Source organism: Aythya ferina (genome assembly GCF_964211825.1).
Source record: "Aythya ferina genome assembly, chromosome: 1".
In the NCBI taxonomy this organism is placed as follows: domain Eukaryota; kingdom Metazoa; phylum Chordata; class Aves; order Anseriformes; family Anatidae; genus Aythya; species Aythya ferina.
In genome coordinates, this window is record NC_140296.1 from 143,294,963 (window position 1) to 143,322,601 (window position 27,639).

At 43.6% G+C, this 27,639-nt stretch overlaps 1 protein-coding gene across 5 annotated transcripts in view; it reads right to left on the reverse strand.

Moving 5' to 3' along the window:
* The window catches only part of IQSEC3 (IQ motif and Sec7 domain ArfGEF 3), a gene marked incomplete at its 5' end in the record, with an annotated part of 99,864 nt that overhangs the window by 49,174 nt on the left and 23,051 nt on the right, over positions 1–27,639 (reverse strand). For all 5 annotated transcript variants that reach the window (XM_084525945.1, XM_084525949.1, XM_084525948.1 and 2 more), the window contains one exon: positions 8,046–8,126. In XM_084525945.1, coding sequence (XP_084382071.1) covers positions 8,046–8,126 — 81 coding nt within the window. The remainder of the gene's footprint in view (positions 1–8,045; positions 8,127–27,639) is intronic.

The following is a 27,639-nucleotide window of genomic DNA, read 5'->3' on the forward strand; positions in this document are numbered from 1 at the left end:
ATTTCTCAATATGTACTTGCCTCACCTCTCTCTCTGCCTTGTAAGCCATGAAGAAGTGTGTAGACAGAGCGTCCACAGAAATAACCTCTTGAGTTCAACAGAATGCACCTTAGTGCACAAAAGATCTGAAATGGACCGGTTTTAGGGGTGGGGATAAGATCTTGACTGAAGCAGATCAGGTCAATTGATACCAGTAGGGGATTAGAATGAATGGTGTTAGCTCCACCACAGTCCATCTGCTATTACTTTATCAGCCGTCTGCCCATTTTTCAGTGCTAGATACAGGACTATTTCCAAAGCTGTCATTGCTTCTCAAGCAGCTCTGTGGCATGATCACACAGAAAGAACAGGATCCAGAAGGTGTTAATGTTGCATTCCACTGGTACTGAGAAGTTGCCGTGTTATGGACAGGGAATTCTTTGCAACACGGGGGAGAGAACATGAGGTTCATCTGCAAGTCATGAGTAAATCACTCAAAATTAAAGAAACAAACTGATAGCTTAATAGCTCAAACACCACTTAAATAGCTGCTGAAAGTGGCTCCCACAACTGCAGGGTTTGGCTATGCTCAGCTCTCACTGATATTACCACTCTTGTGGACCAAGAAATGGAAAGTGCTGTCACATGCAGGAGCAGAGTACTTAAATCCACGTCTGAATTCCTTTAGAGCAGGATCCACACAGACAACAGAAGCAACAAGGGCAAAGGAAGGAGTGGAAGGACGTGAGGCCAGGAAATGGCTGGATACAGCCTCAGGCTCTCAGCAAACACAGGTGTCTGAATGGTATCTTTGCAGTTTCAAAACAGGATACTTCAGCCTGGTTTCCTTTGACCTTTCTCCTGCCATCTTCTTTCTTCCTTAAGAAAGGTGTCAACAGAGGTCAAATAAAGCAACCAATGTGACAGAAATGCTCCAACTGCTGTCAGAGATTGTAGTTTTCCTGTTGAAGAGCCCATCTATTCCTCACTTTAACCCCACCACCCCCAACATGTTCTCCAAATTTTCCTGAAAGTGGTTGCACCAGCTGTTGGAGAGAAGAAGCAGAGAAACATCTGCATGGAAGACAGTGCAAAAATGTTCCATCCTGGTGAATCTCCTTACAGGACTGAGCTACTGCATCTGAAACTCACCTCCCGTTTCTCTGAATGCTTCTAGAAAGGGCCATTCCTCAAAGGTCATGTACCAGAATTGCCAACTATTCTTCCCTGAAAGAGATTCCCAAGGTTGTTGGTAGCTGTGATGTTAGGGATGTTCTCTAAAACATTTTTTGCTTATAATTGTGTTTCAACATTTCTCCTAAATCTACGTGCACTAAATACCTTTGCAGTTCTGGACCTAGGTTTCTACAAAGCAATTGAAGCTGCTGGTTCTGACTGTACAAAATGCTCAAAAAAGCAAGAATCTATTCACTCTCACACTTGGGAAGAGTTCTGATCTGGGTCCAGACATTACTCCTGGCCCACATCTCTGTGTCAAGCTGAAATCAAAACTCAGACAACTGTGAGCCTGGGGAATATTTACGTGAACTTTGCTGACCCATCCCTGCCTGTTCGCAGCATCTCCACAAACTCCAGTTGTAATATCTTGAACAGAGGATTATTAAGTCTACAGGGAGGAAAGAATAAGAAGTAGATGAGCTGTTAAGAAGCAGAAAAAATCCTCTCGTCATGCCTGTGACCTCAATAAGGCACAGAAATGAGAAAAGAAGCACAAACGGGATGTGCTAACAAAGCAGAAATGTTGCTCAAACTTCTGTGCGTTTTCAAAAACGGTGCTGTGGATAGCTTCAGCAGGAATGAAAATCAGGCTGAGGAGTGTTGTATATAAAGTCTCTTGTCCTCGGAGCACACAAGGCACAGAGCATGGTTGTGGAGGCTTGCTTTACACTGGCATGTCCAGGTACTGTAAGCCTGACCTGGAGTGTCCTCCATTACAAATCAGACGAGAATTCAGCCTCTGTGTTCCACTAATTCTGGGAGCTTGCACTTGACACTGCAAGCTGGGGGCCAATTAGTCAGAGTTATTGTGCTGTTTTGTGTGGTAGGTTACAGATCTGATTTGATTCAGACTCGAATCATTATCGTGCTTCACACCTGGGCCACAGCACTGAGTACCTCTGAGATGAGAAGAAACACTGACCTCCAGGTTATAAATCCAATATCCTGCCACCAATATCCTGCCAGCAATCCTAAGCCAAAAAGGCCAATTTCCCATTTCATGAACTGGATTTGCTTTCTTTGTGTCAGGCAAGGTCAGTCTTTCACAGGGTCCATCATAATGTGCCGCTCATCTGTTTTTCTGTAGTGGCTATAGAGTGACAGATACTGGTGGAAAATCATCATTCCCCACCAAACTCAAGTTGTGTTTTGTTTGGTTGGTTGGTTTTGGTTAGTTGATTTTGTTTTCAAGATGCTTCTGTGGTATCTAAGACAGGTAATTGACTTGGAGAACTGGTCAGTTCCTATCAACTTCATGGGCCTCAGTCTTAGGGGTTACTGCATTCGCAAACCAAATACAATCTTGTGGCTTTCTTTGAGGATTTGACTGGTAGAGCACCTAGCATGACCCGAGGGCAAAGTTAGAGCTATTCTGAGAGGAAAAATGCTCCTGGGCTACAGCAGCGGGGAATCAAAGAAAGACATGATGCTGTGACAGTGCAGTGGATGATATGCATGGCTCTTTTGTGCCAATGTCTTGTAGCATGACTTCATAGGGCACAGAACGAGTGCACGTTCTCTCTCTGAACAGAGTTCAGATAAAGATATATGAAGAGTCAGAGACAGCAGACTTCCAGAAGTAAAGGAAATCAGATTTTGTTTTTAACTGTGCGCTTTTTAAGGGCAAGGGCATACTGCCATGCAGCTCAGAGAGCTGGAAAGAAAGGTGTTTGAAGGTTTGATTTCAAAGAACTGTCCAAAATCTGTCCATCCACTTTTCACCCTCCCACATGCAACAGTGGAGCAACAAACACAATTCCTCTTCCACCAAGGACAAGGTTATTCCATTTGAGTACTTTGGTAAGTCAGAAACAGGGCAAAAGGGAGTTTCACCAGAAATGTAGGTAAGGCTGGCTTGGGGATGTTGCCAAAGGCTTACATGTCTCCTTGCTGCTAATGGGTGCTGTGATGCCAGGCAGTAACCAATTTGTGACGGTGACTAATGCAGAAGGCACTTTAGAAATGAGTACACAGCTGTTTGAAGTTTAAACTATATTGAGTTACAACTTAATTGGTCCATAATCATGAAGCAAACACTTGCCAGTTGTACTGATCATATTTCAGCCCTGAACTAAGCAGCACTCTCCATACTGGAAAGTTACTTCTCATGAGAAAATATTATGTGCAAATATGAGTAGATCCAGCCCAACTTTTCAATAGACATTTCAGACCCTAGCTCTCCTGCTCAGTCCACATCCAAGCCCTTCCACACGACAGTCTTTAGAACCCTGACCTCTCCCTGGGAAGACTCTTTGTCTCCTTTGCCTTAAAAGCAGGTCAGGTCTTACCTGCTCCTCTTCCAGATAGGAAGGAGCATCTCTCTCACAAATACAAAGGTGAAGCATCATCCCTTCCCAAAGAGTTATCTGAAGTCTGATCCTGCCCTTCACACAATTATACTTGGATCCCATCTATTCTCCTTTGTGACAAGATCATTCAGCACTCCAGTGTCATCCCCATGACCACTGCCAAAGTGAACCTGCCCCAGGTGCTTAATGTTTTATGTAGAACTTTTCTCACCGCTGGAGCAGAGGTGATTTTCTGCTGATTTCCTATTCAGCATCACAGGCGAGCCAGAGGCAGGCTCCGAAAAGCCTCTGAAAGGCAATTGAATGAATATACTGTTCCCTCCAATTGTGACTCCATCATTTCCTCTCATTACTCTAATAGAAACAAATCTTTCTCATCTCAGCCCTATTACCTCACACAAAGGCAAATGGTATGTAATCCTGTTAGAGCTGGGCTGCTGCTGGACACATTTTAAGGTCATTGTTCTGGGATGCCAGTCTCCACTGTGAGACTGGGAGAAGCGGGAAATGCAATTACGAGGCTATTCAAATCCCTAGAATGAAACCCTGCCGTTAGCAGGCAGAAGCCAGCAAGAAAAAGAGCAGTTGCTTTATGAAATTATAGGGTTTGGCTAAATCACGGTCTAATCAGCACCTCAGCAAAGGAGCAGGGTTAGCTCCTACTGCCTTCATGGAGTCTCCTCACTCCACTCAGCCTGATCTTTGGCATCCCCAGTGGAAGCCCAGCCTGAAAGATGGGCTGTGATCGTGAAGCCAGTACTGTACAGATCCATGGTAGAAAGTGGTGGTTCTTGTCCAGGGCTTGCACTCTACTTGGAAATGGGGAAGCCCTAAGCAGAGCTCAGCAACAGGAACCTGCCTGCTGCTGCCAGCACCACATACTGTATTTTGGCTCTGGGCTTCCTGGGGGCAGAAGATGTTGCATCAAATCTGTCTCCTAAAGCTCCTGGCCAGCAGCATCAGTCTTGCTGACCACTGGTGCAAGCCAGCACAGCAACCAGGTGGGAAATTCACATTGCTAAACTCATGGGACTGTGACACTCAGCTCCATCCCCATCCCTCAATAATGAATTCACTCATGGGAGGGGAGAAGGGAGAAGAGGCAAAGCAATGCTAGTGGCAGTCAGTGAAGCAATGCTGAATGGTATGGGAGGGAATGATCACAACTGCCTCATCAGGTTGGCTTCTGCTGAGATGTTAGACACCAATCTGCTCCCAATTACTCCCACCTAGGTGAAGCCAAGGCCTTTTCAGCTGGATGGATAGCAAAGAAAGATTCAGAAACCTGGCAGGACAAACCATAGGGAAGATCACACAAGAACAGACAATGACCACCAGAAAACACAAGCAGAACCATATTTTTTTTCCCAGGCTGATCCCAACAACTGACCTCCTACAGTTTTCCTTCTGCCCCACCAAAGCTGTGTGGCTGCTCTCACTGCTCTGTCCTGCAGTCAGGCAATTGCTCTTCTTACTGCCCTGAATTAGATACCCCTCCTTACGTTCACCTTCCCTGCTGCCCATGTTCCCTCTGTCGCCCAAGATGAGGCTGGGTTCTCCCTGAAAGCAAAGCTGTTCTGGCAGGTCCCAGAAGGAAGCGATGAGGGCTGAGGCAAGGCTCCTGGCAGAGGAGGAGACAGCAGCCGATCACTGCTGGAGTCTCCAAGTCCCTTGAAGAGCCGAGAGTCACTTCCCTGTTTATGCTCTTTATTAGTCCCTATTCTCTTTAATCGGCTTAGACTGATGAGCCGAGGCAGTGGTAGGGATCAGCCGGGCTGTTTAATTAAAGGATTGCAGCTCAGCCCTGCAGTTTGGGGGTTTGTGTAAATGAGCTGCAAGTACATTATTTAATCTGCTGTGCAGAGAGGAGTTGGGGCATTAATGAAGCAAACTCTAATTAAAACTAGACGGTTGATGGTTATTAGTGGCATCAGTTCTGACAGGATTTATCTCATTTAGGGAAACGCTTGATCATGGAGGGAGAAAAGAAAGAATAAACCCAAGCTGGTTTATCGAATTCACCAAAGCACCACTTGTGACTGGTTGTCCCTTCAGCGGTGCTCAGGAGAGCTGCACAGGGAGCTCCTGCATCCCAGGCTCTCCCATCGGGAGTCCTGATGAGCTTATTTAGGGATGTTCCTGGCTCACCCAGGAACTGATTGCCTATTCAGGCTCTCTGACCCACATATTTCAGTCCTGATTGATTGACTTTTGTTCTGCCTTGGTTCAACAGGGAGCCTGCTCCTGATCTGAGCAGGGTGATGGGCTCTGTAAATGATCTGATGAGCTTCTCTCAGCGGTGCATTGAGTTATTCCAGAGCAGCACAGCTATCAGCTACAGACGTGAGCTCCATGGTGACCCTGTGGTTTTCCTGCTCTGCGTTTCTCTTGCCCTCCTCACTGCACTGTATACGTAACTTCAGAAATGAAGGGTGCCCATGGAAGACTGCAGGACCTAGTGGAGGCTAGGAGGTGTGGTCCGGCCAACATAAAGCTGACCACTGAGCTCAATAGTCCTGTGTGTTCTCTACCTTTCCATTGTCACAGTGTGAGAAGCAGGAATATTCTTCTCAAATGACACCATCACATACAGAGATCACATATAAATGCTGCTCTCTTCAAAAAACAAAAGACTTTTTGAACATTTCTTGTCTTCAAATAGCCACTGTGGCTTCAACCATCTCTGTCTCTACACAGAATAGTGAGTCACACACAGACAGGCTCAGACTGCTACAAGGGTCTAGCCTAGGGGCATTAGAAATGGCAAAGAGAAAGCTGTGTAAAGAAAGTAAGGAAAGCAGAGGGCCTGCAGAGTGGGACAAACCACAAAAGACAGTCTAGGTGACATGGAAAGGACAACACAGAGCAGTGTGAGAGGGCCCTCAACTGGAAGCCCAGATGCAACATGCTGGGTCAACAGGTCAGTGTCATTCATCTCCGCTTCTGACTTCCTGCATATTTGAATGCAATTTGCCAAGTTGTTAAATTAATGGAATAAATGATTGTTTTCTCTTTGATTTACATGCCAAATCCCAGGTGAGAAATTTGGTGGTTCCCAGTACACAGAGGGCAGGTGAACTGAGGCTCAAGGGATAGGTGGGGTCTTTGGGAGTCACTAGGCTGGAAAAGGAAAATCTGACACATGAACATGACAACAATTCGCCTAGAGCTTAAGGCACTGTGGAAATGAGAGCCTCATAGGATAAGAAAATGCTACAAACTAAGGGAGCTGATCGGAAATAAGATGGAGGCTGGGACAGGAATGTGGCAGGGTCAAGGATCAGGGTATGATGACAGATAGCTATGGCAAAATCAAGCCTTGGTTTACACAAAACAGAGAACGTGATCAAAACCCTCTCTCTTGAGAAATGCAAGGGAGAGGTGGCTGTCCCTACCACAGCAACCTCTGTTGTTTCCTTTTCCTTGCCAGTACCTCCCAATCTGCCACGGAGATGCAGCTGCAGACATCCCACAGGGCCGTCACACAAACTTTACCAATCCTTGAGAGCTCTCAGCACAGACATCACAGGGTGCTAACCCTTCCATCCTCATACACAAATGGGAATGAGGGGTCCTGATCCTTCACCCTGTCTTCAAGTGTGGCCGAAGCCTATTTTGAACGTACACATGTGCACCTATGGCTATTCTCTTTGTAGTTGTCTAGCACTTACACTTTTCCTTGGAAGGAAATCAGAAATCACAGCCTGCTCCGGTGAGCAGAACAAGCAAGAGAAATATCATTTCAAAAATGATGTAGCCTCACTACTGCAATTCAGCTGCCCCGTTCTGCCCAGAGCCCTCCCCAGTAACTTGGGTTTCTTATGCTGATGCCAAATGCCAGATGTAAAAGTCCTGCACTGTGATGAGGTAAATCTTTAAAGAGAAATCTGTTTACTGTTGACAGAAGGCTGATGAAGCATGACAAAAAGGAGCAGGTCTGTGAAATGGTGGTATAAGAAGCTGTGAGGGGAGAAGGAGATGGCAAAAATGGAGGAACAAGGCAAGCATGGAAACTATATCCAGTATGTGCATCTCAAGTAATTTTGATGTGCTCCTTGGACCCCTCGGTTTTGGCACTGATGTCCTCCACTGATGAAGGACAGCTGTGATAAGTGCTGGTGTGCCCAACCCTACCTGCACTGAATACAAGTTGGTAATGGTTAATAGCACCAGCCTATAACTGTAAAACCGTACCCCTCTGCTTCAGGCTGCCTCAGCCCCAGCAGTTGTTGTGAACAAGTGAGATCCCAGCGGGGCATTTCTGAGAGGTCAACTCTCACCCCAGGTGTGCATGGGAGAGACGAAACAGATACCATGTGTGCCACAGTGCTAGGCAGAACTCTGACTTTGTTGGTGACTTTTGCTGGAGGATAAAGGTCTATACCACTGTGTGCCTGGGTACCTTATCATGTGGGGTAACTAATTTAATTTTTTTCTGGGGCAGGAAGATCGGTGATGGGAGATGAGAAAGCAGGAGAAGATGAACACAAAAAGACCTCACTGGCAGCAGTTTCCCACCTTGGAGAGGAGTCTGGAGATGAAGGCTTCTGCTCTGCGTCAGCTGCTGGGCAACAGAACTGGTGTAAAACAGTTTCATTCCTGTAAGAAAAACAAACAAAACAAACAAACAGGTTAGTGTTCAGCTCACTCGGCAGAAAACTCAGGTCTGTTCCAAGAGGATGGTGACATCCAATGATGTTGAAAGAGAAATCTGATTATTAAATGAATATTTTACACTCTGAGATGTTGTTTAGCAGGAGATAAGGGGGCTAGCAATTTTATACCTCTCCTTTACTCTTTCCGCTGCTGATGTGAAACTGTAGAGAACAGTCAAAAGCACACAAACAGGAAGTTGTTTTTTCTGTCAGTATTTGTCTCATGATCCCATACATTTCATGAAAAATAGGTTCGCCAGTCTCTAATGTTTATTTAATTTGGGACACGAACATCTCCTTAGATGTGTTTCCTTAGATATGTTTCCTATGCATTTTAATGCAAATAAGTTGATTTTTTTCATGGCAGTGGCTGAATTAACTCTGCAGACATTTCTCCCGAAGCCACTCTTAAGCACAAAAATGGCCCCAGCACATCAGTACTGCGGATTGCCAATAATAGTAGAGAAAAAACTGACATGACAAGCACAAGGGGGTGGGCTGTGATCGTGAGCAGAATAGAAAGTAGGAAGAGATCACAGCAAAGAAAAACAAAAACATAAGTAATGAACCTGAGGAAAATAGGAAAACAAAAGGCTAAAAATCTGTTTATTAGATGAGAAAGGCAAAAGAACTCATCCAGAGTAAGAAATGCAAGACTGAGCTTTCCAAAACTGTTCACTAATCTTGGTGACGTGCTCTTGGGTCTCTTGCTGAAAACATTTGTAAGGAGCCTCATATTCAGGGATGCTGGGCATTTACCATAGCACTGGAGCCCAGTAAGACCTGCTCAGCACTTCTGAAAATTAGATCCTTTAAAAATAGTTCCTTGTGGACCCTTGAGGAGTCAGAGGCAGCACAAATCAACAGCCAACTTTGAACACCCTGACCTTCATCAATGAAAAGGAGTCACTAAAAAGAGACACAGCGGCAGGCAAAAAAGTAGTAGATGAACGGTATTGAAAAGAAGAAGAGGAGAAGAAAAGCAGGTGACATAAAGCAGGCTGACCCCTCAGATGGCACAAATCACCCTGTCTCCAAGTCTGTGGAACAGCACTTAGAGCTCTGTTCTCAGCACTACTGTGGAGACCCAGGGCTCAGATGGGGTCACCTCATTTTAAAAATGTTTTTGTAGCTTCTAGCCCAAACATAAGCAGTAAAGTCTCCTGGCTTCTCATAGGGTCCCTTATTCTTCCATTGGTCATGCCACACTTTCTGTCACTCTGAAATGTGAATTTTATTGCCTTTGTCTTTCTCAAAATATGACAGAGATTGGCCACAAAGACAGCTAAATTACAGACAACAACGATCCTCCTCACAACCACCACATTTCAGCCTCTCAGCTAGTTCAACATAACAAACTGCTCAGTTCTTCTGCTTCCTTGACTTCCAATGCATTGTCAAAAGGCATCTTTCCCTAGAAGCAGCAGGATTAGTAGGAGGAACGCAGCAAGGTGAAGAAGAAAGTGTTAGCTTAACCTCTGTGATCTCTGTCCAAGCCCTAGGTACCTGCCTGTGACATGCAGCCTGCTAGAAAAGAAGGGATATGTTTGTGTGACATACCACATTCATCTCCTGATCTTCCATTTCTGTAACTACCCAGCTCACATCCCTTCTCTCCTGCCAGCCTGGTTATTGCTGAGTCTCACTACATTTTTTTTAAATTCAAACTTATCTTGTGGCAAGTACCTGTCTGTCTAGTGTGTACATAAACTACCTGTGTTGTCTTTTTACTGAAGAAGGTGGTAAGGTCACTTTTGAGCCTTACACTCCAGCAGACTTACACAAATACTCAAGCTCCTACATCTTGTCACTCTGCTTCCAGCTAGAAGCGTTTCAGAAAAAGGAATTTTCTGGTAAAATCTTGTTTTTGCAGAAAACACTGAACCATCACACTAAAACTATCTGGTGACATCTTATGTTTGACAAAGATCCTTCAAATCACAGAGTTTAACCTGGACTTCCCAGCAAGCTGCTGACAGGTCCATGCCTCCATATCCCAAAGCTCTAGCACAGCCATGCCATACAGGTAGTCCCTTGGACAGGGGCCATCAGGTTTCCAGTCTTCCCATTCACCTGGCTCTTTGTTCTGCCCAGCTCCCAGAGCAGTCTGCACTGTCCTCTGCCTAACATCAGATGCACCACTCAGCTTGCTAATTACACATAAAGAAAGGAAACAACAGGGAGGGGAAACATAGGGGAAAAGAGGACTGAAAAAGTACAGACAAAAACCTGAGAAACAGAAGCAATTCCTTGTTAGGTAATTATCAGGACAGAAACAAAAAGAAAAGTACTGGGGAAACAGGGACGGGAAGAGTGGCATTAAGTTACAGGACTTTAGGCTCAGTGTTCTGTGGGCATTTTAAGAAAAAACATCTTACAGGTGCTCTTTAGAGAATCAGGATGCTCTGAGCAGTGCATCTGCACAGTCAGCTGTTGACTCTGGTTCTCATGGTTTCTCATGCATGTTTAACACTAATCTTGGCTATTTTCTGACCAAACCACAGTCCTCTTGAATCTCTGAGATCCCAACATCTCTGAAGTAGTCTCACAGCTTACATACCACTACCAGGTATTGATTATGCCCACAGGTAGAAATCTGCCTCCAGGCCATTTGGGATCCATGAGTCCAGGGCCCTGACACCCAAGAAGTGCCCAAGGAGGTGATGAGGAGCAGGCACTGCCCAATAGATACACAGTGTAAATGGATGCTCCAAGAGTGCTAAACTTTCTCTTCCCTGCAGGCAAGGAAGGATATCTTGTTTCTACATATGAGTTCCCCAAATACCCAGGTGCAGTTGCAACTTTGGGTCTACTCACATTCTTCTTTTACAACTTGCATCTCTTCCTCTTTTGACCTACTCAGGCACACACCACAGGAAGTGGCTTCCATTTTGGAGCCTATCTCCATTCATTTTCCTCTTTCTTTCCACCTCTTGATCCTGCATATATCTGATGCTTTGCAAATCTGTGTGAAAAGTGAGCCCCTTGCCTTTACAGCATGGCATGCATAGCCCAGGAAGGAGCTGGGAAAAGAAGAGCTGACAGGCTACAAAAGAAATGGACCTGTTCTCACCCTGAAGAGGCCGTATTAATTGCCATCTGGACAAAGAAGCTCTTATCTGGGTGCAAAAGGCAAGTGTCTCAGGGCCATGCTATCACTTCTGAGGCTAAAGTAAGTGTTCTAGCAAAGCAGCTCTCTTTTTAACTCTGTGAAGTCTTCAGGTAAGATGTTATTTTTGATGCTGTGATTGAAGAGGGCCTGGCAGGATTGTAATGGCTAGTGGCTACCAGGATTTCATTCCCCCGTGGCGTTGTCAACCTTTGCAGCTTTAAAATAAGTCTTGAGATATTTAGTACCTCTCTGAAGTCAGTGTAAGTCTTTTGATGTTTTGGTTTTTTTCTTTCTTTCTTTCTCTGCTTTCTTTTTATTTATCTTTTAAACAAATCTGACTTCAGAAGTCAGAAATGCTACATAAAATTTGAATGTGCGGCCTCTGAGGAGTTAAACACCAGAAAGCATACGGTTTGTTTTGCCTTTGGAAAACAGGGAGGAAGGCAATGTGTCGTCAGTCTGGTGTCTGTTGATTCAGACTCATTACTTTGGGGTGTTATCTGTAGTTTCTTTCTTTTTAAATATTTCATAGCTGGTAATTGTTTCTCAGTTGAAAGGGTAGGCCTAGAGCTTGCTTTTTGACTTCCTGTCTTTTCCTCTGTGTCCTCTACATTGCATTCCTCAGGCTTGCAAACCATTGCAGAGACTGTTGCTAAAAAAACAATGTTTTAGGCAGAGCAGGCAGGATATCAGGAAGAGAGATGATTTCTCCTGTCCGTCAGGATACAGTTAAGTGTTGTGTTTGCAATGTATTGCTTTAAAACCAATCAAATGGTCATCGCTTGGCCTGCACCCGAAGAAAAGCTGGAAGAGAAAAGCCAGCAAGAAGGGAAGGTGTTTTGGGAGAGAGAAGATGAGTCGGATGGTACAAAAGAGAAAAAGGCAAATGGAGAGGGGGAGGCATGTTGAAGTGCCTATTGAGGTAAATGCTGCCAGCAGTATGTGAGCGGTGTGTGGAGGAGCAGCAGAGTACAAAGGCAAGCAAAGATGCAAGATGAGGACTGGGAACAGCCTGAGCCTGTCAGTGCCTTGCTCTGTCTAGCTGGGACGCATGCTCCAGAGGCAAGGATTTGACAGTCCAGACCTATCTTAAATGCAGAGAAAGCTGTATTTGACCCAGTAGCAACCTGCGTTGTCAATTGAAACATCAGCTTCCTCTCCTCTGAGAGAAAACAACTGACTGACTTTTATTCAGTTGTCTCTAACATTGCTCCTGACAAGAGGTATCCTCCAGCCAGCTGCCTCCAACTTCATTGGGGATATCTGTGGATGAACAGCTTGGCCGCAACAATTTCTGCTCTGTGACAAACTTTAGAGAGGCCTGTGCCAAACCTTCTGGCTAGCATGAGCTGTCTAGTTGGCGCAGGAGTTAGCTCTACCTTTCTGGCTTCTTAGAAAGCTGGATTGTGCTGCAAAGAGATCCTCTGACTCATGTTACCTTGGCCTTTACAGCTGTAGATCCCAAAAAGCCAAGCCTCTTTTCTCTTAAAAACTGGTGTTAGAGAGGGTACAAGTGTTCAGCTCTAACAACTGCAAGTCTCTGTAGCTATCTAGATTGCACACCACAGGTCCAAAGGTGTGCAAACTTTCCTAAAATTGCCACAATGCTGTATCTGCTCTTAAAACAAGCACCTGAGGCTTCACGTAAATTCAGTCTTGTTGACCATCCAAAGCAGCAGTGCTCGCTAGTTTGTTGCTGATGACAGCTGCCCCAAAATAGAGACCAATCTGCTGAGAGCTGTATTAAGGTAAAAAACTCTAACCCCTCTTTCATCTTCTCCCACAGTGCACAAAAGCAAACCCCCAGCCCAGACAGCATATAGAAATCTGTCATGCTCCCTGTTCTCCATCAGTCAGCTTCAATTAAATACATATCCAATATGGTCCATTCCCATAGACAATCATCTATGAATTCACCTGAATGAACGATTTTAGACTACAAGAAATGCCAGAGCAAGGCAGAGCAAAAACTGCTCTCACTGTGAGCACACAGAGCATGCTTCTCTCTAACATGCTGCATCACCCCATGTTGATCGTGACTGCTGTCCTCGCCTGTTATACTGCATAGCTGATGAGTCCCCTGCTGCAAAGACAGTGAAAATCACTGGGTCCCTCAGCTGCCAGTGGGTGCCTAACTTCTGTGGCTTGGTACTTGGGCCCTACAGGCCTGCATATTCAGTAGCTTTGACCTTGGCACAAATACATATCAGTCTAGAAATCTGACAATGTTGAAAGGCAAATGGTGCTCCCTCAAGCAATGTTGTATCAGTAACTATGTTGTCCAACTCACATAGCCTTTCTGGTTTCTCTTTAAAACTTCACTTTTTGAAGAAAAGCTAAAGACTGGCAAAAGTAAGCTTTTGTAGTGCTGGATATCTCAACTTTCCTAGAGTCTTTTGCTACTTGTCTTTATCTTGCATTTTTTCATATAGCTGGCATGAGAACAGATGGAGTCACAGAAAAGCATGGCCTAGAAGGGGAAGATTAAGGCTGAAGGAGTCAAAGGAAAACTGAATTCATCTCAGATGAGGTTTTACTGGCTGTTATCTTTCCTAAGACAAGGGCTGGAGAACAATAAACAGGAACTATTCAGCAGTGTTTGAGTTTTTGAAAGTTTATAAGTTTATGAAAGGTCAGTTGCACAATCTTACTTCTGACTCCCCCAAAACATATAGCTCAGTGCTATCCCTACCAACAGAGCTGTGATACAACCCAGCTAAGATTAGCTGTAGGTCTTACTCCTTCTGTCACCTCCCTCCTGTGTTAGATCTATTTCTGACTTCATTAAACCTGTAACTGCATAGGTGAGATCTGAAAGAGGCTGTGTTTCCAAAAGAAGAGTACCTTTCAGCAACTAGCTGTTTCTTCCCCATCCTACACTTTTCTCTCCAAAATACCCTCCACTAAAAGTTTTTAGCTATCTTATTTTCTGGTCTCATTTGTAGGTCATTAGACTGGTACTTTGGAGGAAGTTCAGTATGGGCAAAGTTTACATCACAGAGGAACCATGCATGGTTAAAAAATAAATTGAAGGTAATTTCTGGAGTTCAAGCTCTTTAACTCCTTCTAAGCCTGATGGACTCCACTCTACTGTTTTTATGGCTGTAGATTTACTTTGCTCTGCAAGTCATCACTGCTTCCACACCTTCATCAGAAACATCTCGTCAAATAGCAGTGGCTACCTTTAGCTCCTTAGCTATCTGGAAAGTCAGTGCTATATTTGTAGAGGGTTTACATTTAACATTCTAGTCTCTGTGGAACCACTTTATACCTGCACACCTGGCATTGGCTCCCTGACCATACTCTTTTAGCATTGCTATATATCTGTCTTTCTAGTGCTAGAGGACAGGGTGAAGAAGGGAGTCCCACTGACAGAGCACTTCCTCTTTCTCACCAGAATATGTTGATTTTAGAGACCCCATAGAATATTTTAAGACAAATTCACCTCAGTAACATAGAATACCATACACATATGCTACATTTGAGAAGTGAAAATTCAATATGACACTCTGACGCAAATATGTTTTTGAGCTATTGTGGGTTCTTCGGAACAGCACAGCTTGTAAGGATAAGCACAAGGCACTGTGCTGAGGAAATGGAATTTCCTGTGTTGAAGGAAGAAGATCTGAGCCAATGCTGGTGTGATCTGATCTTTTTTTGGTTGGGTGGGTGACTATAACAGATATGTCAAATATGCCGTTCACTTATCACCATCTGCTTCTAGGGATGGAGATATTAATGCCATATCTTCCTGAACAGAAGCTTTCTATGGTTACTTTCATCCATATTTGTGGCAGGCATTTCTCCTGGATATAGTCATTCTTACCTTGAAGAAGCTGTTGGGAAAAATGAGGGCATGACTGGCAGATATGGGTAAGGATTTGGGGAAAAAAAATGGGTCTTTTGCACCAATTTCAGTGCAAAGAACATGTCTGGCAGACAATGTGTGTCGATACGTACTAAAGGGGTCTGAGCATGAAATGAGAGCGTGAGCTGGTATCTACAAGGCCAGCTGGGGTCAGAGTCGGTAATGTGCCTGGGAGATGGCAAATATGAGCTGTGGTCTCTTGTGTTCTAACTCAGTGGGGTCTGTTCCTCTGCTGTAGACTGAGACACTCTCCTTCTCTTTTCTCTGTTGGTGACAGCCTACTTGACAGAAATTTCCTTCCCCAAGGATCTGGGCTCCAGACATCACTAGCAAGAGAGGGGAAGATTGGAAAGATGTCACCTGCAGACATACTTTATTCAGGGAAAATTGCTGCTGACAAGTCCATTTTGTTACCCTGAAACAGTTGAAGAAAATCTAATCCATTTGTTAAGCCCACAAGGAGTGGCTGGGCTGACTGCCAGGATTTCCCTTATGTGCTAGAAATGGGCAAGAGCAGCAAAAGGGATAAGGAACAGCTGGTATTCATGCAGGCCCCAGGAATCAGATGATGAGGGAGAGTCCAGTCTGGCTTCTGGGTCCAGTTTGTGAAATAGCCTCATTGTCACACCCAGAAGCAAAGCCTAGGGACAGCTTTTGGACCCACTTCCATTATTTCTCTTGGTAAGTGGTGCATTACTCTTTGTGCAGTTTTGTGGCTTTTGGTGCTTCTGCTACAGTCGTATGAAATAATCTACTTAAGGTGAGATAAGAATGATACACTTGCTCTCGATTATCTATGGACTAACTTCATTATAACCAGAGTCAATCTAGGTGACAGGAATTGTCCAGAGGAAGAACTTTGAGATCAGGCATCTATTGAACAATGAAAGCCTGTTCCTTAAAGCAGCAAACATAATGTATTGCATACACATGCTGTGCTTTTAATAAAAGGCAGCAGTCTGAGGAGATTTGGAAAAAATAGTCTACTTGAGCTGAACAAAACAGTCTGGTTTGGGACATTTGAATGGCCTGGGAGAAGGTAGGATGCTGGCACTGCTGAAAGATCTTTGGATATGGATACTTTTATCTCTGATGTAGCTATGTTGGTGTCTCTTGCAGAATTATTAACCAAGGAAATACTCTTAGGTTTATGGGGATGATTCTCATGCTCTCATATTTGCTCAGCAGAAGTGATTCACTCAGAAGCTTCCTTCTTGCCATTAATTTATTTCCTAAGGCATAGTAGGAACTAGGATGAGGGAAATGATCGTACTTGCTAAGCAGTACCCAGGAAGAAGTTTCCTGGGTAGAAGTGAGTTTGTCACCAGCTGCCAGAGGGCTTGGGGAGCTGCCTCTCCTGAAGTATCTTTGAAACACACGTCAATGGGGAGTCCATTCACTCCATTTAAATTAGATTTTTCTCCTCAAAAGGAACACTAGTCACACAGAGCATGGTTGTCTGCTAATTAGACTGGTGCTCTGCAAGCATTAGGAGGAAGAATGCAAAGCAGCTTTGGTGGGAGGAAATGCTGTATATTGGACTGTGCCAAATGTGCACTACCAGTCTTGTTTAGATCTCCCACCAGGAGTGGAAATAGTTGATGACTTACTGCGATAGACAAGCCACGATACCATTTGCTCTGGCTAACAGGGTGAATAGTGGTATTCAGGAAGAACAGCTACTGTATAAAAGAGCAATCCGATTCTAAATGTATGTGTGCAGCTAACCACATGGAGGGGATCCTCTAGTGACACATGTAACACTTCCTGGGAGTGAAGAGAGGTTTAATAAGTTGTAGCCAAAACTATACTTCCAATATTGCAAATAGGAAGCTGCTATATAAATCTGAAGCGTATGTGAGGGGGAGGTTATGTAAGTTCCAGAAATCGTTTCAATGAAATAATTACCATAAACAGAAGTTGTATGGATTAATTTCTTAATGGAAATATGGTGTATGCATACAACACTACATTCAAGATAGCATCTGATCTTTTCCAAGACAGTATTCCTCAGTTTCAACTGCCTTTAATACCATTATTTCTTTTAAAGGTTATACATGTGATGAAATAATTACATGCCTGCAAATGCATGCTGGTAGCATCCTTTTGTAGGTTTGAAACATTTTTTCATACCTCTTCTGTTTTGTACTATACAAAGGCCGTCTCATCTTTGTTCAAATAATAGACTTATAACCATATAAAATGGAAGTAGCTGGCAAAAGCTCACTTTTAATTACACTGATGAGCATTCTCCAAATCGCCTCCAGTTCTTCATATAGTAATTACAGTTTGTCAGCCTAACACCAATGAGTATGTGGTCCTCCTAAAGAGATCCAGAACTAGCACTCCGCCTGAATGCTCTGCTAGCAGACTAAACACCTTTGTCTCCTCTCCTATTCTGGGCTAATATGTAGGAACACTGCAAAAAAGCTGAGGTTTGTGTTAGTGGAATTGGCAACCCTTTTCATAATTACTGGGACTGCAAGATATAAATGGATTTTAGGTCTCTTCCTCAGTAGGAATAAATTATTTTTACTTTTTGAATAAGTGTCAGAATTGGACTCTGTAAAAGGATTTTTGTTACGACTGAGTATTAGATCTGTTTGTAATCAGGCTTAGACTTTTACTGGCTGCTCTCTCATGCGGCTCATTTTAACCCCTTAGTGCAGGAAGATGGCCCTGGAATTTTCTAGAGGCTGAAACCAAGCTGCCCCTCAGCACTGGAGAATGACACAAATCTATATGAAAGACTCCTGCCCAATAATTCAGAATCCCATAAACATGCAAATTGCACACACAGAAATGGCTCACCACTGAGCTCTTCATGCATCTTAGCAACACTGCCTTCTGTAGACTTGCACCGGCCTGGAAATAAAAATGCATGGACAGATTTGCTTCTTGCAGCACTGCAGTTCTGTGCCCTTGCAGGCTACTCTGATTTTAGTGCTGGATACCAGACTAGGATGACAATGAATTGCACCAGCAGCACAGTGACTAGGAGATTGTTATTACCACATGGAGCTGATACACTGTATTTCCATAGTGGTTTTATTCTGCATACTCACCAAAGATTATTAAGGTTGTTCTGTGGGGTGCATCTTTCTGCCTACTTCTGAGCTGCTCAGACCCTCCTGTACATTGAGGCTTGACACAAAACAGTATAAGAGGAGTGCAGTTGAATGCAATGAGAAAGAGGTGAGACAAGGCTTGACTTGGCCTGGCCTGGCTTACAGAAGACTATTTCAGGCCCTTGTTTTGGGGTCCTGGCTTTGGAAACCCAGTGGCTATTATACCTGCAGTTACCTGGGTCTTATCCATGTTGCTTCAATGGCACCTACAGTTGAAGGTGGGGTGGTTTCCTGGCTGAGAAGCACAACGAGGAGAATTAAGAATGCAGAACTCGACATAGGCTGCTTGGTGGCACATGCAAGACTGGATTTTTCTGTTCTACAGATATTGCTTCAAAGCTGAGATGCTTCTGGTGTGGGAAGGGGAAGAGCAGAGGACAGGACAGAACCAGTTGCACAGCTGACTCTAATGTCTCAGATGCCAGGAATAATAACCATTGCTACAGGGGAAATCTAATTTCCCCATTTCCCTTCCACACAAACACATGAACTTCCATCAGGGTTTTGACATGGAAAACAGGTAGTGCTCAAGACTGTTTGTGGAAACAGCAGCTGGTTGACACCAAGAGCAGCTGAATTTGCCTATGTAGTTGCACTGGAAGGAATGCATCATTTGACACCAATACAGGTGGGAAGGGGACAGAACTTGTATGCTCAGCACTTGAACATCATGGATCCTTACTTTTGGGTTAAGAGGAGACTTCCCAGTGTCTTGAGGCTTTATAAACTACTGACCTTGCCAGGAGAGCAGAAAAGCATGTGGGATTAATGAAGTATTCTAAGACTTGGAAAAGTTATGAAATAACCTTTCCCCATCTTAACTGCTCAGTAATTCCTAGGCTTTAACACTATTAGGACATGCTGTCAAGTCAATTTATCATGATGATGACAGCTTAGATTGCTCTTAGTTCCAGGAGTTGAATTATTTTATACTCCCCCTGTGGTGGGGCAGCATTTGGAAAAATTCACCACAAAAATGGAGAAAACATCACTGTTTCACCTGATGCCTAACATACACTAATTATTCATCCATGCCCTATCTCAGAACGGAGACAAATGTCAGCTTACACTCATACACCTGACCAAAAGAACAGTGCTTCAGTCAGTGATGACTGTGGAAACCTATGTAGCCTGCATCTGCAACCACATGTAGAGCTCATTTTCATGAGCTGATCATGTCTGTCTATACCGCTGGATCTCTCTGCAGTGCCTTACTGCAGCTGGCTTGTGCCTTGTGGGGAGTCTTCACTTACAAAAACATCTGACTTACAAATCCATTGCAATTCTCTACATAATACAGCTTTGAGATTCCCACTATGTGCTGGAGTCCTTTTATCTTTCCCTTTATTTGGAAAATATATATATAAGAGTGGTTCTGGAAACATAAAAGATTCTCCTGAACTATAGGAGCCTGACTTCCACCAAGATATTCCAGGAAAGCTGCAAAAACAATTACTGGAAATCAGAGCGAGAAGCAGTGGGACTGATTGTTCTCCTGCTCCTAAAACAAGATGTCCGATGCCGACCCTGTTGTGGTACTTACAGCTGTGCAACCTCCTCTAGCAACTGAGATTTAACAAGTTTGCTTCAGTACCCTGGTGCCAACAGGGCGGTAGCATAAGCTGACACCATGTGGCTCAGCATAAGCTGGCAGTGCTATTTGTGCTTTCACACTTCAGCTGTGAAGCTACATCAGTGATGGTTCCAGACCCTATATGCTAGGAATGTGACAATACTTCCCATCTTGGGGAGAAGCAACAGAAGTGGCAGCATCTGCATCTGTGGTTACTTTAGCATGAAGAGTCGTTGAAATCTTGATTCTGGTGATGAACAGATTCTGCTTAGACTCTAGTTTAGCCTTGGAAGCTGTGTGGTGGGGGAAATTCCACTTTTGGCAGCAACTGTTCTGTATAAAAAATGTGTAGTGCATGAAGAGCTCCCAAAGCTGCAGAAAAGGTGGTGGGAAGAGACAATGCAGCCACTCACAGCAAAAAACAGCTTAGCACACAACAGATTTTAATCAAATAGTGAGAAGCCCAGAGGTAAGGACAGGTATGAAGGGGGGAGAGCAATTATCACACTTTTAGGCTAGGAGGATCAGCCTTGCTTGCAGCTGAAACAAAACTCCTTGTGTCCAGGGCATAGCTACACACAATAGTTGTTCTCAGGGTGACTTCAGATCAAACAAATTGTGACAGAGATTCATCAGTCACTGCATTATTTCATGGAGATGAAATAGAGTTTGTACAATGTGCCACAGAGACTAAATACCCTCCCTACCATGCTAGGAAGGGTACTCTGTCCCCAGGGTCATTCACTTCTATGCTGTTTGCATGCACCTCTGCTGCCTGACCCCAGTCCAGCCCTGCAGGGAGATACGATTCTTCATACTGTGCATCTTTACTCTGGATTGCCACAATTCCTGTCTTCCCACAGCTGCTGCATCCTCTACTAAAGGATTAGTACCTGATTCCCTACACAGTTAGCAGAGACCAGCATGCTCACACAGCAGACGTACTCTTGAAATGTATGAAGAGGCAGGGAAGCAGTCCTGGGCTACTGCCTGTGTGCCTTTGAGAAAGGCAGAATTTGAGCTGCAGCTGCAGACCACTATGTAGTTTCTACAGGATGTGGCACATAAGGTCATTTGGACAGTGATCTTGGGACCATCTGTAAAGTGAGAATCTTGCTGGACAGTCAGCAGTCACCTGATAATAAGAATCAAAAGCAATTTATAGTGGAAGGCAAGTAACACTGAATAGCATCCATCTTCACAGCAAGCATAAAAATTCCTGAATAGAGTGAAGAAGAGGCAATCTCTATTTTTGAGACAAAAGTTGCTCTGCCTCACTTGCAAACCCAACAAGTAAATAGCACTAAGAAGCAAATCTACCTTTTATAATTCACCTTCTATTTTAACTAGAAAACCACCTCCCTAAGACTTTCATTACCTCTGCCTCCTTCCTGGTCGTGGTTACTTTGATACACTGGACAGCAGCATGTCCAGATTAGGTGAGAATAGCTCTGTTGATAGTTCCTCAGCTGACCTCTCCATCATATAACAGATCTCCAGCTCAGTAAAAACTTACCTCTCACTCCATTTTACTCCTCTTCTCATTGTACCTCTCCTACCAGTTTTCTCTCAGCTAAAAGTCAGTGCTTACTCATGCCATATAAACTCTGACTGAAGAAATGTCATTGAAAGTATTGGTGTGAGCCCATATGTGGCACAAAGAAATGTATTACAGCCCTGAGATACAGGCACTTCATATAAAGCTGAATATAAAAATAATAATAATAATCTTGCGAGTCAGAAGCATCTCTCAGTGATGGCATTCTTAAATTCTGCTGCTGTGGAATTCCCTCTGCTGGTGCCAGGCTCCCTTGTTCAAGGGAGCATGGTGGAGTGGGAGGGCTGAGGATAAAGTGGATAAAAAGCTTTAGGCTTGTCTCTTCAAAGAAAGGGCAGATCCTAAAGCCTGTTCTCTTCCCCTGGTAAAATTATCCTCTAGTTAGCTGTGGTATTGACTGCTTTGCTATTTCACTCCATGACTGTCTGTAAAGGGCAATGAGATACTTGGCTGTGTCTCATTTATTGTTTCTGCTTTTCTCCTTTATTTGAAGCATATCTTCCAAATTCCTGAGCTCAGAGTAATTGATGCCACTGTGAATTTGAGTATGTTTTCTTGTGTTTTGCACCCTTGTGCAGAACGATTGAATTCTTCCACCCTTTTAGGCATGTTGAAAACCCCGTGAAGCTCACCACCATCTCTTTTTTCACAAAGTAAATTAAAGCAATAACTGGAGTTCATTAGACATTTCAAACACTGCTTCCATGTCCTCAGTTACTGGGTGCTCTAATTCCTTTATGTCTAGGAGCAATGACAGCCTTAGCAATTCTCTTCTTGTGTACTACTTGTCACTGCACTATGCAGTAATCAGACAGTGAAGATCATACTGCCAAAGTTTTCTTCCAGCACAGACAAAGCTCACTGGAAGAGTATGCTGGGGTGTTCCAGGGGGATGCTATTTTGGAACCTGCAGGGTTTTAGCATAGCAAAAAAAATCATATCTTGCCAAAGGAATGCTCTTCAAATAACTTAACTGGAAGTGGCTATATTTCTCTTCAGGTCTTATCATGGCAGGACTTGGATTCTATTCCCAATTTTACATCCAAATTGTGACCCATTCTTAGTTGGATAGAGAGAGAATTTTCTATCTAGAAAAACACGTTGCATTATAGATTGAAGGCTCATGGTTAGGTTGCACTTGGAATGGATCACCCTTTTCCAGCACTTATGGAGATTTCACAGTGATTATTGCCATAGGACAGCTTAAGCTTCTTTGCAAAAAAAAGTGATGAATTGTGTAAGAGGCATCAATGGAGAAAAAACAGTGGGCTTATTTTTCTGCTTCAGCCACTGTGTGTAACTGTATGCCATGATAAAACTGCATGGTTCAGGTACCATTGTTAAGATGCTGTCTGGAGTAGTCAGCTTTCACTACTTACATAGCTGACAACACTGAGCTGATCTGTGTGCTCCTGGAGATGAGGCTATTTTAAAAAATCAGTAGTCAAAACCAGTGTAAATTTGTGTTAGTGAAAAATTTCAGGTATCAATGGGAGACTATATTTTGTGGAGAAGAGTCATCTAAAAGGACACTTTAGGCAAAACAGAACATTACTGCAAATTTATTGGCATCAATAGCACGTACAAATAGCCTATGCACAGATATATCTGGTTTGGAGACTTGTAGCTCCTATCTGATCAACAACTTTAATGGAATATCAGCTCTTGGTATCAGGAGAAGCAGCTCTTGATATCACAAGCTACTACTCTTATATATCAGAAGCTACTCTTCTTATACAGTAGCTAGGTAAATGACAATAATTAAGTCATTTTATAATTTGGTTTTTATTCATTCTGTAGCTGAGTGAATAAAGTGAAAATGGATGAATGATGTATTCAATGAGCTTTGTGATATTCCTCATTCTAGAATCAGTTTGTCCAGCTGTAATTATTAGAAAACCTGATAGGTTCTGTGGCAATGTTCCTACGCAATCTGCTTACCAAGTTCTGAGACAGGATCAGAGATTCCAGCAAAAGGTAACCATATTCCAAGATTCCCCATTAAAAAGAAAATAAAAAAAAAGAACCAAAACAAACAAACAAACAAGATTCCCTATATAGAAAAATGCTGAAAGGATTCCAGAAGTTCTATAGCTTTCCAGTGATGCACAGGGATACCTCTGTATAGAGTCCAAGCTATGGAAAGGTATGGAACATAATGGGCAAGTATGGATGCCTGTGTACAATTTTTACTCTTTTCAGAGGAAACGTCGTAACTGTTATCAGTATGCTAGCCAGAAAAGGGTAAACAAAGCTTATTATATCTTTGGCCACTTAGTTGCTTGAATAAGCTTCAGTTCTGCATCTAATCATCCTTTGTCCCTGAAGTTTTCTCAAGGCAGAATGGGTCTGACTGAAATAGACTGCACCCTGGCTATATGCAGCTCTTCAGCATCACACTCTCAGATGCTGAACCTTAGTCTTATTAAAGTGTTAGCACTGCTGGTACAGGGAAGAGAGTCAGAGAATGCCCCAGCACTGGGGTAAGGTGCCACATGAATACTGTTTCCAAACTTTTTAATCTTTCACAGCACATACAAAAGAAGCAGCTGGCCAAGAGTAAGGGTTGAAATGGAATCTAATTGTTATTCATCTGGGATCTCCTCCAACTCTCACTAAAACACTATTTCCACTGAGTTTGTATATGATCTGATTTCAAGTCCCATGCAGTGAATCCTAGCCAATTCAGCTCTTAAGGGTTGTCCTGACTGAAATGCTAACTATCTGCATTCAAATTAAGGCTCTTCCTACTTGCGAACAGATCTTATTCTTGTGTCTGTTGCATGAGAAATGTCATTTATTGCCATTTCAGGCAGGAGAACCGGTAAACAATATGGCTTCTCATGCAGCAGCCTCCCCTAGCAATGTCTGTATTGTTTTCTCTGTCTTCACATCTAATTACATTCAATCCTAAACACTTTCAAATGGGATTATTTTTCTATGGCTAGCAGAATCAGCAGTCTGATCCTAAGAGCCCCTAATGATTCTATGCTGAATGCTTCTTGAGCATGGGTTTAGAGTGAGGATGCAGTTCTGAGGAATCTGTGGCTCACGTATAATCCACAACATATGATCCAGCAAGAGCCACAAAAAGACTGAAGCAACAGCAAGAGAAGTGTGAATTATCCCACTTATCTGTACAGACTGTGTGCCAGCATCACAAAGTTCTACACGACTTACTGTGTCCCCTTAAGATGATGCTGAGAGCAGGCATAGCCTGCAGTGGAATGAGGTGTGTGCTTCACTTTCAGGGAAAGCAAACAAACAAACAAACAAAAACACTGGTACTTGGCTGCCCTGCCTCCTGAGATCACTGAACCTCTTTCAGGTGCTAGGCACATCATTTAGAGTGATGTGAAAAAAATGAAAAGCCCTTTGACATCCTTGGGCTGAAGATGCTTTGAAAGAGTGAAGTGGTGGCATGCTGCAAGTATACTACCCTCCTGAGGCACATCCCTTTGGGTGAAGGATGAAGATGATTTGTTGAGGCATTCCATGGAAGCCTGAGCTGCCACAGCCTGTGCTCTGCTTGTTTTCTGAGGTAAACAGGGAACCTCAGACCTCAGTAACGTCAATTCTGAACTTCTCACAAGGGCTAAATCCTGTCTGAAGGGAAAAGAGCAGTAGGAATGATCTCTGTGTTTAGTTATCTCATCTCTTGTCTTACATCCTCCTCTCATGAGTGTGCCAGAAGGCCAAAAGGAGACCTCTGATTGTCTTGTATGACCTGCATAACGGGCTCTTCTGGTTGTTGATACCGTGTGTGGGAGACTGAGTGCGCTGCATTCCTGTTCTACCTAATTCACCGTGACTGGAGAGGAAAACCTTTGCTCTGAATCTACAGGGACTTGAACCTATGTCTCTCTCCCTTCCCAAATGAGCTCTGAATCCAAAAAAAAGTTACCTGCAAAAATGCTAGGCTGGATCTGAGTTTCAGCCTTCAAATCTTTTTCTTCGTCTTCTCACTGGAAAACTGTACTATTGCATTTGGAACGCCATAGCCATCATCAAAACATATTTAATATAAAACATATTATTAACCTCTGTAAGAGACTAGCAGAACACTATCACTGCTTTTGTGTTCTTTGAGCTTTCCCAAGTAACTCCTGCCACTTTTCACGGTCCTTCGTTGCTTAACCTACCCCAGAACACTTGTTGGGATAGGAAACCGCAGCTCAGTGCTGGCCCTGGGGCAGTGCCTGTTGCCCAGGAATGTTCCAGCATGGCTGCCTGACTCAGCCTCTGCTCTAATTTTTGAAGTTGTCGTGTCTTATACATGTCTAAATTAAAATATACTCTTGCATTAAAATGATATATAGAATTCAGCTTCAAAAGCTGTCTCAGAAACTGTCTCCCCTTTGTGACAACAATGCACAGTCCCACTCATTTCTTTGCTCCACAAAGTGCTGTCAAACATGTCCAGTCATCGAGCACTCACTGCAGCAAAACTGTTCATCTTTCAAAGGCAGCAGTCTCAAAGCTCTTTACAAACCCCACTGGCAGACACCTCGTGCTACCCCCTGCAAGGGAAGTGAGTAACACTCCTCTAGTCACACAGGGGGAAGCTGAGGTAAAGTGAGACAATACAATCTCCCCGCTGTCACACAGCAAGCCTGTCTGTAGCACGAAGCTCCTGCCTTGCTAATGCCTCGGTCCTGGTTTCTAAGCAATAGCCCAAGCTTCCTCTCTATTCAGCTGCTCAAATTGCTGCAAGGAATTAAGAAGGTACCAGGAACCAGAAGAATTAATTTCAGAGGGGAGCAAGAAACCGGCACAAAGAATTCAACAGGTTACAGGGCGGTGGGGCGGGGAGTGGGGGGAAACGTGTATACTGATTAAGAGACAGAAACAACCTACGCTTAGCCGCTGAAGCTTGCAGCTGTCAAATCTATCCCTCCCATACTGCTTTCCCCTGCCCGGATTTGTGACAATCTGCAAAGCAAAAAGCCTTTTTAGATGAGGGAGAAACTTTCTAGTGAACAGGGTGCAAGTCGCTTCTGCCATAGCTCACGCAGCCAGGTGCTCCCCTAAAGGCCACGGTAAGTTCCTTTACTGGGAGGCAGCCCCAAGGAACAGAACTGAGCACTTCTTGAAATGAATGGCATATTAATTGTTAATCCTGGTGCTCCTCTTATATCCTAAACTGTGGTCCCAAAGCAGTATGTTTGTCCTAGAAGTAGTATGCTGTGCCGATTTGAATTGAGCATCATCCTTGCTCCAGCAGGGCTAAAAAGAAAAAGACAGACAGAAAGAACGACAGACAGAACGACAGACAGACAGACAGACAGACAGAAAGAAAGAAAGAAAGAAAGAAAGAAAGAAAGAAAGAAAGAAAGAAAAAATAAAAAGGAACTTGAACCTGAGGAACATACATGTAAGCCTGGTTGTTACAGACTAGGCAAACCAAACCTTTACAGAAAATGAAGGCAACAGAAAATGGGAATGGGCTCACATCACTAATAAATAACAGGAACAGGAATGAACCTAACCTGTACTGCCTGGTTGTTACTAGCATGCTAGCTTTACAGGTATTCTAGCTACTCTCCTCCCCAAAAGACAACATATATCCTCACTAACACAGCCAGAACCTCCAGTTGTTTGTCAGCACACCACCTAAGCACCACCTTTCTGTTGACATCACCTCTAAGGCTCGTAAAAGTCTTGCAGCAGCATGCAAATGGGCACAGCAGCACCTGGCTAAACATCTGCTTGTATGTTGAGGGTAGAGAAATGGAGCCCCTGATGTTTTCTTACAGAGAAAGAACCCTCTCTGCTTGAGCTAAAAGAGGATCTTCACGAGAATGCATAGGTGTCACTGGAATTATTTCCTCCAGTTTCCAGGACTACTTAAACAAAACATTCTACATCTTCCTACTATAAAGCAAAAAAGCAGATGGCATGTATGCATGAAGAAACTACAGATAAAGGATATGTCTGGAACTTGTATCTATTTCATGGGATCATTAAAAATGGTAACTTTCCCCAAGGCACACATTAACAGTCTACTTGAGTTCTCACACCTCGCCTGCTTCCATTCAGGCAGAAGGTTTATCAGGAGGTGGGAAGTGTGCAGCATAAGCAAGATATTTAATTTGGGTTGATTTAATAAAATAACCAGACTGAAAAGTTGCAACATGTCCTAACGGGCGACAGTATATCTCTTTTACTAACTGATTGTCACTAATAGGCACTGCTCTCAAAGGAAAAAGGAAGAAGGA